The 16,859-nt window shown below is 29.4% G+C and overlaps 1 protein-coding gene across 1 annotated transcript in view; it reads right to left on the bottom strand.

Annotated features, from left to right (window-relative positions):
* The window catches only part of LOC117181069, a 187,425-nt gene that overhangs the window by 49,322 nt on the left and 121,244 nt on the right, over positions 1-16,859 (bottom strand). The window contains exons 5-7 of the mRNA XM_033373637.1: positions 9,799-11,597; positions 9,481-9,639; positions 5,193-6,171 (exon numbers count right to left, since the gene is read on the bottom strand). Coding sequence (XP_033229528.1) covers positions 5,193-6,171; positions 9,481-9,639; positions 9,799-11,597 — 2,937 coding nt within the window. The remainder of the gene's footprint in view (positions 1-5,192; positions 6,172-9,480; positions 9,640-9,798; positions 11,598-16,859) is intronic.

Here is a 16,859-nt window from a genome sequence, read left to right as displayed (position 1 = left end):
GAAATGAGGGGAGGAAGTATGTTAAATTAGGGAAAAGCAGATAGGGGGCGAAGGAAAACGAATGGCCAGTATGTAAAAGAAAATGAATGAAAAGGGAGTTGTGGAAATGAGGGAAGTGGAATTAGCGAACGTGAGGGAAGGAGAAGTTGTAGAAATGAGGGAAATGGGAGTATGGTAAATTATGGTAAAAGGGATAGGGGGGTTGAGGAGAGGGAAAGCGAATGATGGGTAAATAAGTGTAACGGAAGTAGGGCAAATAAGGGAAGTGGAATTAGGTTAAATAAGGGAAGGGAAGAAGGCGAGGGGAGGGAAAAGGGAAATAAAGAAGGATTTGGCGGAATAAGGAAAAATGAGTGAAGGGAAATGGGCGAAAGTGAGGGAAGGGGAAGTATTATAAATGACGCGAGGGAGTTAGTATGATAAATTAGTGGAAAGGGGGTAGGAAATGTGAGGAATAATGAGAGAAAACGAATAGAGGGTATATAAGGGGAAATACGTAGAAGGGAAGTAGGGAAAATAAGAGGAGTGAAACTAGGTTAAATGAGGAGAGAGAAAAGGGCGATAAAGGGAGATTGGGGGAAATAAGGGAAGGAAAGAAGAGGAATTCGGTCGGGAAAATAAGGGAAAATGAGTGTAGGTGAAGTAGTGGAAATGAGGGAAATGGGTAAGTATGGTAAATTAGGGGGGGAAAAGGTGAGGGAGAATGAGGGGAAGGAAGTGAGGGAAAACGAATAGCGGGGATACAAGGTGAAGTGGAAGAAAATGAGTGCAGGGGAAATAGTAGAAATGAAAGAATGGGTGAGTATGGTAAATTAGGGGAAATGGGGGAGAATGAGAAGGAAGTTAGGGGAAACGAATTGCGGAGATATAAGGAGAAATTAGTAGAAGGGAAGAACGGGAATAAACGGGGAAGTTTGGGAAATAAGGGGAGGGAAGAAGGGGAAAGGGGGATTTTTGAAAAATAGGGGAGGAAAGAAGGGCTATTCTGTTGGAAAATAAGGGTAAATGAGTGTAGGTGAAGAAGTAGAAATGAAGGGATGGGTAGGCATAGTAAATTAGGGGAAAGAAAAGGTGAGGGAGAATAAGGGGAAGCAAGAGAGGGAAAAAGAATAGCGGGGATACAAGGGGAAATAAGAGGAAGAAAATGAGTGGAGGGGAAGTAGTAGAAATGAAAACATGGGTGAGTATGGTAAATTAAGGGAAAGGTGGTAGGAGAGATAAGGGAGAATGAGGGGAGGGAAGTGAGGGGAAACAAATTGCGGGAATATAAAGGGAAATTAGTGAAAAGAAAGCAGAGGAAATAAGGGGAGTGGAATTAGGTTAAATGAGGTGAGGGAAGAAGAGGAATAAGTGAGGATTTGGGAAAATAAGCGGAGCGAAGAAGGGGAATTTGGTTGGAAAAATAAGGGGAAATTAGTGGGGGGAAACATTATAAATGAGGGAATGGGCGAGTATGGTAAATTAGGGGAAGCGGTAAGTGAGGCAGAATGAGGGGAGGTGATTATAAATAAGGGTGAGTAGGTGAGTGTTATGTGAGTGCTGGGGAAGGGAAGTATGGGAAGGGGACTGTCAGAGAAGGAAGGAGAGAGAGAAGTGGAAAAGTAAGGGAAGTAGGGATAGCGGAATCAATTTGAAATATTTAATTGAAAATTAATATTTGTTCGAACCTTAAATTGAGAAACTATAAAAAATATTTTTTTCTGGTTTACAGTGGCCTTTTAAAAATTAAATCTAAAAAATATACTATATTTTACATATAATAACTTACCATTCCGAACCTCCACTTTACTATTGCTGTTCATGAAACACAATAATTTTCTATTAAAATTTATTCCTTTGAAAGACAAAAATTGTAAACAATAAGTAAAGATTTAGGTAATTAAATAGCATCTTTACAATGTAAAACCTTTATTCAAGTTACATTTACACCTTAAAAACTGTAAGAACTTTTTCTTATATTACTGTCCTGAAGAAGTGCAAACAACTTACAAACTTACAAATTTATAACATGAAAAATGAGTTATGACTAAAATTTTGAAATAGAATAGAAATAGCCGTCAATAACTAAATCATTGTCAAACTTAAAAAATTCTGATCTTTTAATTTTAAAGATTTCATTTAAAATTGTTCATTCTTGAAGTATTGGACATTTAAATATTTTTTAAATCATAATTTTTTTAAATTTTCAATCAGACAATTTTCAGGTTGAAACATTTATATTTGAGGTTGTTTAATTAGGACATAATGCTATCTAAAAACAAAAACGAGCGATAAAAAAAGTAAAAATGAAACTTTTAAAATAAAATCTTCAAAATAAATCTTCAAAATTAAAGAATTTTAAATGTGATGTCTTTCAAAGTAAATAATTTTAGGATTAAACATTACGAATCGATTGATTTTTTTCATAATGTTACAAAATTAACATTTTTTCTTAAAGCTAAATTTCCACACTGAGTATATAAGTTGAAATAAATAATATCTATACGAATTTTTTTATTTAAAGGGAGATTAATTATTCAGTGCTTATCTCAAAATTCAATAATTTTTCAAGTAATTTAGAAAATCGAGGAAAATAGTTGGATTGCTAAAATCTAACAAGATTTTTAAAGAGAAATCTAAGTTCATTTAAAAAAAAAATTCTGAGAAATCTTTAAAATCCAGAAAAATAACATTCCCAAACAAGAAAATATTTTTATTATTACTTTTCATGCTATTATTTAACAATTTCGTGAATATAGTTTCGGATTTTTTATATTATCGGCAATTTATTTTTGGGGGATTTTCCAAATCGTGAATTTTAATTTGTAGGCGATTTTATCATTTGGGTTATTTTATTCCATTTCGGGATTTTTCAGTCGGCCAATTTTAAATTCAAATAATAATTAAATAAAAATATATTAACAATTTTTTAAAAATATTTATCCATCATAATATTTTATTCTTGTATTTTTAATAAATAAATAATGTTTATTAAAATGCGCGGCTCAAAATTCTCGAATTTATCAAATTTCCGAATCTAAACAATAATTTTTTTTATACATATTATATTTTGAAAAAATTGTCATTCAAAAATTTTTTTTCTTCAATTATTGTTATTTTTAATTTAAACAATAATTTTAGAAACTTCAAACATTAAAGATATATATTTTTTGTAAGAAAAATTTGATTAATGTATTTTTAATAAATAATATTTAGAAACAAAATTGGTTAATCTTTAAATTTGGGAATTTTCTATTTCTGATATTTAATAATTCAGCAATTTTCCGTCAAGATTTTCTATTTTGGAAATTTTATCCTTCAGGTATTTTATTATCAGAAAATTTTATTATTCGGGGATTTCATTAGCTAAGAATTTTATTATTCGGGGATTTACCCATATGGGAATTAGCGAATTCCCGAATAATAAAATTAGTCTCAATATTATAATTCCCGAAAAGTTATTAAATTACTGAATTTTAAAATTCCCGAATAATGAAACTTCGGGACTGAAAAATTCCGGAAAATAAAATTCCCAGAAAAATATGATAAATAGATAATTCCTGAAATTATAAGATTGCTGGAATAAATTGTGGGGAATTTTATAATTCGGGAATTTTATTTTTTGAGAATTTTACAATGTCTAGAATTAAATTTGTTAGGACTTTTCAGTCGTCCCCTTATTTTGTTCTTCAAAATCTTGCCTAAAATTCAATTTGTCCATTTTAAGTCTTAAATAAACAATTAACGATTTTTTTATATTGCACTTAAATTTCTCTTAAATTTGGTTATATTTAACAATATTCCTATTTTCCTCAATTTTACAAACAATAGGGTGGTCCAAACATTCTTTTTAAAGATCTCATCCACAGGTTTTGCGTTATTCGATACAAAAAATTACCTAAATTTTTAAGACTTAAAAGAAAATTTCGAGCTAGATACTAAATGTCATGTTTTTTAATTATCTTTTCTGAAAGTGAAATAAAAAAGGGCCAATTATTATAAAAAATCATTATACAAATAGGAAAAATAATACCCTTAATTTGAAAGATTCTTAAAAATAATAATCAATGCTTTTTTTATAAATAATAAATGATTTTTCAAATTACTTAAATATATTCAACGATTCATTCAAATTGTTCAAAGTATCCTAAAATATTTTCAATCTTATACAATTTCTTGAAATCCTTTGAAACTTCCTTAATGTATTTAAAATTCCTTGGACTTTGAAAAAATTGTTTATGATCTTTAAAATTTTTAAGCACTTCTAAAAATTCTTTATAATCTCTCAAATCTGTTGGAATTCCTTCAATTATCGAAATATACTCAAGAATTCATGGAATTTCAAAAAATACCACATAATATTTTCAATCCATTAAAACTTTTTGAATATCTTGAAAATTACTTAGAATTAAAAATTTTTTTTCCTAAAATCTTTATAATCCTTTAGAATTCCTTCAGATTATTGAAATTTTTTAAAATAATCTAAAATATTTTCAATCCTATAAATTTTTTTTTAATTCTTTGATACATTTTTAATATCTTTAAAATCACCTAAGATTTTTAAAAATCCTTTAAAATCTTTAAAATCTTTAGAAATTCCTTCAAATTATTGAAATATATTCAGCAATTAATGGAATTAAAAAAAATTTCTAATCCTTTAGAACTTTTTGATTATCTCAAAAATTCCCTAAAAGCTTTATAATTATTTTTAATTCCTTGGAATTATTGAAATATTTTTTTAAAATTGCAAAATTTAAAAATACCGTAAAATATTTTAAATCCTATGAAATTCAAAAAAAGACCTTAAAATATTTTCATTCCTATGCAGTTTTTTGAATTCAACATATTACTATAAATATTTTCACAAAACTGAAATAACTATATAATGAACCGAAAATATCTTCTGGGTATAATACACCCATTTAGGCTGTGAAGGTTAAATCCTATGAAATCCTTTGACACTTTTTTAATATCTTTAAAACAATGTATTAATTTTTAAAGTTATTCTATCTTCAGGTGTATCTTTTAGCTTAAATTTAAATTCTATAATGCATTCATTAAAAAAATAAAAACCCTTTTATTGAAATCTCGAAAAATTATGGAAATTTCTCACAAAAAGAAAAAAAAATGTGGGATTAAGATTTAACAAAAAAAAAAAAAATTATTTTACCGCCCTGAAAAAAACTCTCTCAACTCCCAATCTACTAAATTACTCAAAGAAATTACTTTCCGGACTAGAATGACGCCTCTCGCGCAAAAAATTCGCAATAAAATCCTCCACAACTTTCTTCACAGAAACAGTCGGCAGCGGTGGAAGATCACCTTTGTGCCTCTTTCTATGGAAAATAAGTCCCGATTTTTGAGTAAAATCTCTTCCACAAACGTCACACGGATACATTTTTTTCTCCATATGGGTCAGGACATGCTGCTCATAAGACGCCTGCCTCGAGAAATTATTATTACAAATGACGCACTCGTACGGTCTCGCGCTCGAGTGGACCTTCATATGCATCTTCAACGCCCCCTTTTCCATAAAGTTCTTCCCACAAGTTGTGCATTTTTCCCCAAATTCCGGGGAAAGTCCGGTTTTGTGATGAATGAATCTCATGTGGCTCTTGAGAGCCTGAAAACTTGAACTTTTGTGTCCACATATTTCACAAGTGCACGAATTTCCACTGTGAGCCCGACTTAAATGAATGTTTAGATCATTTTTGTCCTTGAATTTCCTGGAACATATCTCGCATTTATAATTTTTCCCCTGCATATGATTCATGACGTAGTGATACTGCAGAGTGGACATGGATTTGCAGACGTAGTCGCACTTGGAGCACGGAAACGTTTCCGGACCATGATTCGACGAGTAATGGACATCGAGTTGCGGCATGAACTGAAAATGCTGGCTGCAGATTTCACAGGAGAATTTGTAGAGCGATATGTGTTCGCTTAGATCGTCCTTCGACGTGAAACTCACATTGCAAAAATCACAGATGTATTGTTCAAGGTCGTGGATAATTTTGTCGATTTCATCGTCATTATTGTTCGAGGGATTGCGGATTGGCGCGGTGTTGTTGTTCGTTTCGGGTGGCTTCCTGACCCTTCTTTTCACGGGAAGCAGGATCGATCCGGGCTCGATTCTGATGTAAATTATTTCCGTTTCCCTAAAACAGAAAGAAGGGACGGTCAATGTTGAACCTGAAAAACATTTTCGATAGAATATATCACTTACTTTGATTAAAGGGGTTTGCATTTTTCGGGTAGGTTATTTTCCTTCCCTCGGTTATGGCTTTTTTCATTCATCACGTAAATAAGATAAAGATAGGATGGTTTTATACAATTTGGGGTGAAGTCTTTTTATTGAAAAATGTAGGCGATACATTTTGTAACTATTTTCTATATAAAAAATTATACAAAAATCGGGTTCTTTTTTTTCAAAACAATGTGGAGTTCCGACTGTATCGAAGTGAGAAACGCCTTATCAAAATTAAAATAAAACAGTTAATTATCTTGATTATTTTTACCAATAGCGGATTTTCAAGAAAGTGCCCGATTTTTTACAAAAATTTTGAAAACCTTTTGCCTAGCTGATCAAAATTTGAGTAGAAAATTGGATAACTTTTTGAAAATTCGGTATTATATAAAACAATGAAGACAATTAACTTTTTCTTTTATTTGCGATTTCTTAAGATTCTCAGCCAAATTTAGCTGCATGACTGCCACTCATCGTATAAAAATTCTTCTCAGAAAAACTTCGCTTAAATTTGCAGACTACGTCGAAATTCTGCGTCGAAATCTGAAAAAAAATAGAATTGTTCTAAAGTCTCCAGGGTGCCTACAAACATGGAAAACCTTTGTTATTTGTAAAAATAGCTTTATTAATTATTTTTAACTGAAATTTTAATGCTTCTAGTTTTCGTTAAACATTCTTTTTTCTTTGAATTCAACTGTTTTTGATTTAAATTAAAAATATTTTTAAAATAAAAATTTAACTATTTGGTTAAAAGTTTAACTCATCTGTTAAAAATTTAATAATTCCAGTTGAAATTTGCATTATTTAGTTGAAAATTCGTTTTTTGTTCAAAATTCACCTTTTTGGTTAAATATTAATTTTTTTAAAACTCAAAGTTTAACTCTTCAATTTTTGGTTAAAAATTTATTTTTTCAGATAATTAATTCAAATATTTCAGTTGAAACTTTAATTATTTTGTTGAAAATTCTTTTTTTCTTGGTTGAAAATTTTCTTAAATGAAAATTTGGCTATTATTGTTAAATATTTCATAATTTTAGTTCTAACGTCATCTTGTAGGTTGAAAATTAATTTTATTAACTTAAAATTTAACTATTCAATTTTTTGTTCTAAAATTTTTTTTTAATTCATTTTTTTAAATGAAAATTCAACCATTCTAGTACAATATACTAAAATTTTAGTCAGAAATAAATTTCCAGTTTCAGATTCAGATTCAGTTAGTTTCAGATTCATAATTTTATATGAATATTTTATTATTATATATTTTTAATTCTTTTCTTTTTTTTTAATGAAAATTTAACCACTCCAGTTCAATATCCCAGAATTTTATTTGGAAACTAATTTTTTGTAGCTCAAAATTCAAGTAATCCAGTTGAAAATTCATCGTTTTCCTTGAAAATATATCACTTTGTTGAAAAATTGAATTACTTTATTGACATTTTTTAAAATTAATTTTTGTTGTCGAAATTCATATTTTTTAGTTGAAAATTCGGCTATTTGAATGAAAATTAAACTTTTTTTTCTAGAAAATTCATTTTTTAATTTAGAAATTCATCAATTACAGTTAAATATTTATAATTTGAGTGAAACTTCAATTTTAAACCAAAAACATGAATTTTCAAAAAATGGTACCATTTTCAACTCAAAAAAGATTTTTTTTTGAAAAAGAAAAAAAATTGTAGTCAAATTATAATTTGACGAAAAAGATCATTTTAATAAAAAAAATTCGAATAACTATTTATTTGTTAAATTTCGTTGTTTATTTGCTTCAAGGTCATATAAAACTATTATTTCTAGGTCTCTCGATAATAAGGACTTTTTGAAAAATTAAAAAAAAAATTTAATGTTCGAGAATCTTTCAGTTTTAAAATATTTTTAAATTCTTCAAAATTTCCAAAATTCCACAATATCTTTTTAACTGATTCGCATTATTCCTAAAATTGTCGTAAAATCTTCCAGATGTGTTTCTGTCAATTTTGGGAACCTTTTCTATGTCATGTTTAAAAACATTTTAAAAGATTTTCATAAAATCAATTTAAAAAAAAATAAAGATATTAATTTTTTTAAATAAAAATTCAATTCATTTTTTCTTGGATTCTTAAGAAATAAAATTCTCTTACAACCGTTTAAAATCATTAAAAAACTTACAAAATTTTTTGCAAACCTTCAAAAACCTACATTTTGTTTTAAAAAATTTAGAAATTTTTTCAAATTTAAGACTATTTCTGAACCTCTTCAAAACTTATAAAACAGAAATATCTTTTGAAATAATTCAAAGTATTCTTAAAATTTTTTTCGACATATTTTGAAATCTTCGAACAAATTTTATTAGATAGGATCTCTGACCTGAATTTAGTTGATTTATGTTCTTGATTAGACCCGAATTTGAGTTTCTTCGATTTCGTTTCTCTTTTTCTCTATGCAGGCCCACTGGATTTTTTTTTCTAAAAAAGAAAAATACAAATTAGTATGAAATTCGACATGATTAAAAAAAAAAAAAAATACACGTACTTATCTCGGAATTGGTTTCTAAAATTTTTCTCTAATTTTTTTAAAACTCTTCTCCAGGAATGGCGTGTTGCTCCTCATAGAATAAAAATCTTCTGGCGATTGAACAATTACTTAAAAAGAAAATTCACCTGTTATAAAAAATAAAAAGTGTTCTGAAGAAAAACTATCAAATGCACATTTCGAAACAAAATCCACTATTTTTTTACAATATTTATTTATTTATGTACAGTTTTTGCAAAAATATTTGTACATTTAATTAAAACGAAAAAAAACGAGATTTCACACAAATTTTACAAAAAGGTCTTTCGTTTCTTAAATAAACTTTACGAATTTCGTTATCCAGCGAAACGAAAATAATTTCATTAATCTGTACAAGTATAACAAATTTATACGAAAAAAGTCGACTTACAATACCTATTTTTGATCTTAAAAGTACAAATATTTACAAATATTTGAAATATTAAACAGAAACTGTCATTACCATCTTTTTCAAATAATAATTCTGATCTTAAATGCAAGGTAAAAATGCTTCTGAAACAAAACTTTTCAATTTCTTCTCAGATTTAAAAGTCCCAAAAGAGTCCCTAGTTTATACTAGCGGATTAAAAAAAAATAAAGTGTAAACTCTTCGCAAAAAATCTTAAATAATTGGAAAATACTTCTCGTTGGTAAGCCGAGAGCGGACGAGTTCAGTCTAAAGTGGTGGGAGAGCGCCGTATGTGTCCGGCGCGAGCGCGCTCTCCCACCACTTCGCCCTTTGCGGCGGTAGAAGGCGAGCCTGAGGTCGGCACTCGATTTTGGCGGGAGAGCGTACTCACGCCGGCCACATCCGACGCTCTCCCACCACTTTCCCCATGCAGCGGTTCTTCGCAACTTCAGACTGAGCTCACCCGCTCTCTCTGTTGCTAAGGCACAAGCCCGATTAATAAATATAATTTTTCTTAACAAAAATCGACCTTTAACACTTCCCTCTAGATTCAATTTCAAATTGTATAGCCTCTATGTAACAATCAATGTAAGTAATAAGAATCAATTCTTTTCCTAAACTCAGAACGACTCAGATCAAGGACCAATTTCAATTTCTTGGCTCTCTCCAATTTCTTGAATACCTAGTGTACCATGGAACTGCTGATCATCAAGAAACTGCTGATCAACATGATACTTTTGCTCGACATCAAATTCTTCGTCCTGATTCTCTTGTTCGTAAAACACTTCCTGACTCTCCAGAAATTCCTGATCCTCAAGAATCTCCTCCCCGTCGGCAGTTTCCTCTTGGAGAATCTCTTCATGAAGAATCTCCTCGCCCGGAAGAATCTCTTCACTATGAAGGATCTCTTCACTGTGAAGAATCTCTTCACCCTGGAGAATCTCCCCGCCATCCATGAAATCCGGATCATCTTCAGTTTCCCGAACATCATTCGGCAAATGTTCTGTCGTGAATTCCTTGACCAAATCTCCAATCGGCATAACCGGCAGAGGAGGATGATTCCCAGGATGTATCTTCCTGTGGCAGATAAGTCCCGGCTTTTGGGTGAAGCCCTTGCCGCAGATATCGCAAACAAACGGCTTCTTTCCCGTGTGAATGAGCAAATGCTGCCTCAGCTGGGACCGACGCGCAAAATGTTTCGGACATATCACACAAGAGTGTGGCTTGCTTCCGGTGTGTACGGCCATGTGTCTCTTGAAGGAATCCTTCTTCGTGAAGGTCTTGCCGCACTGAGCGCAAACGATTTTCTCCCTCTTCTCATGCTGCATCACCAAATGCTGATCCAGATTTTCCTGCGTGACCATCCGCCTATGGCAAATTTGGCACTCGAATTTTGGCTTGTAGTGCGCCCACTTCTGATGAACATACAAGGATCCAGTATTCTGGCAGATCTTCCCGCAAACGTCGCAACTGATTGGCTTCTCCTTGTGATGGAATCGCACATGATTCGTGAGATCCCCCTTGACCTTGAACTTTTTTGCACAGAACTTGCACTGATGCTCAAACTTGTCGGTGTGTTTTCGAATAAAATGGGATTGAAGCGAGTGTTTGGAACTGCAGACGAATCCGCATGCAGCGCAGGGGAAAAATAGGCTGCTGGGTCTTTTTGTAGTCCAGGTCTCGTGCTTCCTTTCCAAATGGGCTGCGAAGGAACTCTTTTTCAGTGTCCGATAATCGCAGACCGAGCAGATGTAAGCCCCGTTTTCCTGAATGCAGACCTTCTTCTTGTGGGCCCAAGCAACATGCTTCCTGAAAGCGAGATTGGACCCAAAAGTTTCGGAACATGCCTTGCACTTCAAGGCAGTTGAGGTGGTCATGGTTTTCTGAAATTTAGGCGAATCATTTATCTTTGAGATGGAAGATTTATCTTCTAAAAATGAGTCGGAAAGCTCCTCTTCGTCAAGATATTCTATATCTTTCTCAGCTTCGATTTCAGGTTCTTCTGGAAATTTATTTTGGTCTAAGGGATTCTGAGCAAGTTTTTCGATGCTGCTTAGTTTCATCTGATAGTCAAAGGAAGCGCCTTCTTCGTTTTCTTTGTTGGAATCATTTCCGGTTATCGGCTTTATGTCCTCCATTTCGAGATATTCCGCTCGTTCTAATGGCTCATGCTCATTACTGTAATCAAATTCCTCTTCGTTGTAATTATCAGACATTTCCTCGTATTCGATTTTAGCAATCTTTTTACCATAGTCGTTTGTTTCTTGGTTTTCTAGGTACTCGGGTATCATATCTTCTTCCAGAGGAGTCTCATTTTCAGGCACGAAGGCATAATATGGCTTATCATCAAATTCCAAAATCTGCCACTTTCGCATCATTACAGATTCTTTCCCAAAGAAAAATATCCCTCGATTATCATCCATTACTCTGTGCAACCTGAAACATTATAAGTTTTATTATTATTTTATTAAATTTGTATATTCTGATTCGCTTCAAAGTTTATCAAACACGATCTGCACGCGTTTTTTTAAATGTGATGGTTTCGTGTAAACATAAAATGCGGAGTAATGGTTGGTGTTTAAAATCAATCATAATCCTGAAAAAAACACCATAAATTAATAACAATACTAAAGAATTTGATTGATAAAAATCCTTTTCAGGTTTTTTTTCTCAATCCAATTTGCTGCAATCTTACAAAGTGGGCCAAAAATCCAACAAAAATGTAACTTTCTAACTGTATATTATCACTGAGAGAAAATTAGCCGTAATTTTTGTGCACAGTTTTTACTTTTTGACCCACCTTACTGCGGAAAGCTTTAATCTCTGAAAACAGATTTTCATCTATATGGAGGTAAAAAAACATTCAATTTAAATTTCGCAAAAGTAGAGAATGGTTTTTGAACATAAAAATTTATTTGTAAATATTAATACTCACAATATTGTTCGTTTTACAATCATTGCGTACATTCGAGCTGAAGGGAACTGATCACATTATACTTAAAAAATTAAAAAAATTTTAAAAATTATTCTCACTATATGGTTCTGCATTAGGGAGGTCCAAAAATAGACTGGATTAAAAAAATTTTTTATGCATATCGCAGCCAATTTTTATTCGAAACCAAAAAATGAAGCCTTTCTATTTTACTTTAAAAAAAAATATTTTTCAATTTTTTCCTCCATAAAAAATATTATTACTTTATTCAATTAAAAAAAATGCGTTCAAAAAATGATATTTAAAGGTTTTCTCTCTCATCAGAAAAAAGAGGTATTTTTGTAAATTTAGTTCAGAATCGTAAAAAAGTAATAATATATCAACAATAAATAATAAATAATTTGTATTATGTTCTTCGAACCCACAACAGAATTAAAATTGTTTCTAATATATAAAATACTACTACTCAAATGAATTTCAACTTTTCAGTTAGAGCGAGGCAACAATATATTAAATTTAACAGAAATAATTGTTTAAATCATTTGTAATTATTTACAATAATATTCTCTTTAAATAATATCAAAAAGTTGCGATTTTTTCCTAAAATTTTCAACTTTTTCTTATATACTAATTCTAAATAGTTGCGTTTTTTTCTGAATTTTTTTACCTTTTGTTCACTTTTTACTTAGTGAGGTAAGAATTATTGCTAGTTAAAATTGTTTAAAAAATGTATTATTGTTAAAACTATCTTCTCTCAGACGCTTGCGAAAAAATTTAAATTTTTTTCTGAAATTTAAAAAATTGGCTTGGCTTTATAGCATTAAAAAATAATAAATAAACAATAAAAAGAATCATTTTCTGAACAATCTCTTTCTTTTCATGTCAACATATTTTTCTGAAATAAAAAGGATGTTTCAAATATTCTTTAAATTTTCTGCATCAATCATATTAAATGTAAATTTTCTTAAAAGTAGATACTTATTGAGAGCCTTTTTCTTGAAATTGTTATTAATATTTATTATATATTCCTGTCGAAAAAGTTAAAGACAAGCTGAAAATTTCAGATAAACCCACAACTTTCTAGCATTACTCAAAGAGAATATTATTTAAGAAAAAAATGATTGAAACAATTATATTAGTTAGCTAGTTCGGAGAATTAAAAAAACATATATATGGAATTGAGAGAATTTCAGGAATTTAGAAAATTAAGAGAATTTCAAGAATTCAGAGAAATCAAGAATTTTGCAGAATTTGAGTAATTCAGAGAATTGAAAGAATTCAAGGCGAATTCTAAAAATTAAAGCAATTTAATGAATTCAAGGGTTTACAAGAATTTTAGGAACTCAGAGAATTTCCTGGATTTTGGCGAATTCAACGAAGTCATAAAATTCAACAATTCAGAGAGTTAAAAAATCCAGACAAACCTACGATTTTGAGAAAATTTAATTAATATCTGAAACTTTAAAGAACAAATAATAAAGAACAATGATAAATTGTTTAAACAATTGTGTTTGTTATTTTGCATTAATTATTAGTTCACTAAGTAAAAAGCAGACAAGAAATTAAAAATTTGTAAAAAAGACAGTAAATATCTAGAATTACTGTAGGAGAAGATACTTATAAACAATAATAATTTTGTCAAAACAATTATGTTTGTTAAATTCAGCTTTCTGAGATTATTCAAAAAGAATGTTGTACAAATAATAATAAATTATTTAGAAAATTGATTAAAATATCGAATTATCAGCAGGAAGTACTTTTTCATGTAATACAAAGAATTTGTATTAAAAAACACTTGGTTTACCTAATATTGGCGATTCTGAATAAAATTGCGGAACCCTTAAATTGCGGAACCTCTAAACATAAATTTTTTAACGCATTTTTTAAAGAAATTTAGAGGCAATATGCATGAAAATTAAAGGGAAAAAATTGGACCACCCTATTCTACATATTTTAATTTTATACCAAAAATGTTATGTTATTAGAAATACTGGAAATTCCACACGCTATTTTATTCCGACTAGTTTATATCTGTAGAAAAAATCGAACGATGTAGCATTTAATTTTATGAAAAATTGTATATTATTTGTAAGTTTTAATTATTTTATTTAACCCATAAAGGCCGTGAGAAAAAAAATATCAATATTATAATTAAATTGAATTCTTCTTAAAAAATCATGGCTACAACCATGATTTTTTTCACGATTAATTAAATATTCAAACCAAGCATGCCGATTCACAAAGTTAATATTATTTATAATGGATGTAGTACGAAGTATAGCAGATTATAAAATAGTATATAGTACTTATTTTTTTTATTTTTTTCGTTTTTTTAGGACCCATTTGTTTGTTTGTTAAGTCAATAGAAATTAAAGATTGAATTTCAGATCCGCACGAATTAAAATACTGTCGAGTTTCATAAATATAAACACAACAATTTTTAATAATTAATAATACTAGAATCAAGAGTTCTTTAACTCTAACGATATGCGATTTTTCAAAAAACACTTCTTAAAATTATACTGCCGGAATTCAATTCCTGAATTGCACAATCTGAACTTTTTGTAGTTCTACTTCTATTTATTTAAAAGTTAGTTGTAGAGGTAAGTCCCCTAGAGTAGATATTCATTATTTAAAAATACCAATTTATGAAATTAATTATTTTTTCTTTTATTTGTGCTCTTAATTAATGATTATCCACTGTGGGCGGATCCCCTTAATACCCGCAGGAAGACTAATAAACTGCGAAATATTATGTTAACATTATTTTTTTGGAATGGCAGGGCCCGGACTCACTTGACAAATAAAAAAAATAGTGGCATGAATTCAAAAAAAAACTTATAAAATAAATCACAAGTCTTAGATCGACTAGAATGTTAAAAAAAATCATACACTTCGCATGAAATGTCTAAAAAAAAAATGAACACCAATTTGGAATTTTTTTAAGAAAGAAAAAGTCACATCTCAGTTTACAAAAAAAATCCATAGAATTTAATAAAATTATCATTAAATTCAACAACAAAAAATAGACACTTTGAGGCAGACAAAATTATCATGGAAGAATAATCGCATAAAATTGAATTCATTATATTCTGATTTTTAATATTTGCAGAGATAAAGAAAATCTTTGAAAATTAATTTTGAATAAAAATTTAATTAATTAATTTTTAATTGAAGTTCTTTACCAAAAGTCCGAGCCATGGAATGATTTTCTCAAACCCATTTTTTAAACATGGGTTTATAGATTTTCTTAGTATTATTACTAATCTCAAAAAAAATTTATTTTAGGTATATGCTTTGGCTCAATAAATCAACGAGTGTAAACGCAATTCTCATCAATCTCTTGAAATAATTTGATATCTAGATATAAAAAAAAAAAAAAACCAAAAACAAAAAAAAACAAAAAAAAACATCTTTTTGTGTGTACGACTAAAACTTTCAAACTCTGGCGTTGATCTTTCTGATTTGGTATATTATTTTGAATTATTTAGAATTCACTTCGATTCCCTCAAATTCCTTTGGATCCATTCGAATTCTTTAACTTCCTTGGAATTCTCTTAATTCCTTAAATTCTTGTAATTTTGTTCATTCCTCTTAACTCCCTGAATTTGCAGAATTCCTGAAATTTTAAGCACTTCCAAAATAATATAAATAATTCTAAAAAATTGAGAAAAATGACAAGAATTTTAAAAATCCAGAGAAACGAAGGATTTAGAAGAAATTCATGTCTTTTAGAGAATTTCGTGGATTTCAGAGGATTTGAGGAATTAAAAAAATTAATATAACTCAGCGAAATTCAAAGATTTTCAGGGATTCAGGGCATTTAAGGAATTTAGAAAATCCAGAAAAGTGAAGATTAATTAATTATTAATTAATTAATATTAATTAATTTCAGATATTCTAATCGTTTTCGGAAAATTAAATAAATTAGGCAAATTTAAAAAACTAAAAAAAAATTAAACGATATCATAGAATTTTAGAAATTTAGAAGTTTCAGAGAACTTCATTTATTTCAGAGAATTTAGAGAAATAAAAAATTCATGGAATCAAGACAATTTCTAGAAAATTCCTGAGTATTTAATTGATTTCAGAGAATTCAAGGATTTCAGATAATTTAATCGATTTTATAAAATTAAAACAATTTAAAGAATTGACAGAACTCAAACAATTGAAGTATTTCAAAAAATGTCAGAAAATCAGAGAAATTAAGGATTCTATAGTAAATTTCAGGTATTTAGAGAATTTAAAGAATTCAGAGAAAGGAAGGATTTCGATGGATTTATTTGATTTCAGAGAATTCAGACAATTTAAGAAATTCAAAGAAGTCGTGGGATTAAGAGAATTCAAGAAATTCAGACGATTCAAGAAATTTAGAGAAAGGAAGGATTTCGATAGATTAAATTGATTTTAGAGAATGTAGGCAATTCAGGAAATTGAAAGAAGTCGTAGAATTAAGAGAATTCAAGAAATTCAGAGAAAGGAAAGATTTCGATGGATTTAGTTGATTTTCGAGAATTTAGACAACTTAGGAAATTCAAAGAAGTCGTAGAATTATGAGAATTCAAGAAATTCAGACAACTCAAGAAATTCAGAGAAAGGAAGAATTTCGATTGATTTATTTGATTTTAGAGAATCTATACAAATCAGCAAATTCAAATAAGTCATAGAATTAAGACAATTCTTGTAATTCAGAGAATTGAAGAAATTGAGTATTGAAGAAATTCAAAGAATTCAAGAAATTCAGAGAAAGAAAGGATTTCGATAGA

This window comes from Belonocnema kinseyi, chromosome 10 (genome assembly GCF_010883055.1).
Source record: "Belonocnema kinseyi isolate 2016_QV_RU_SX_M_011 chromosome 10, B_treatae_v1, whole genome shotgun sequence".
NCBI lineage: Eukaryota > Metazoa > Arthropoda > Insecta > Hymenoptera > Cynipidae > Belonocnema > Belonocnema kinseyi.
The sequence above is the reverse complement of the archived record's forward strand: the minus strand, read 5'-3'. Positions and strand labels throughout refer to the sequence as shown.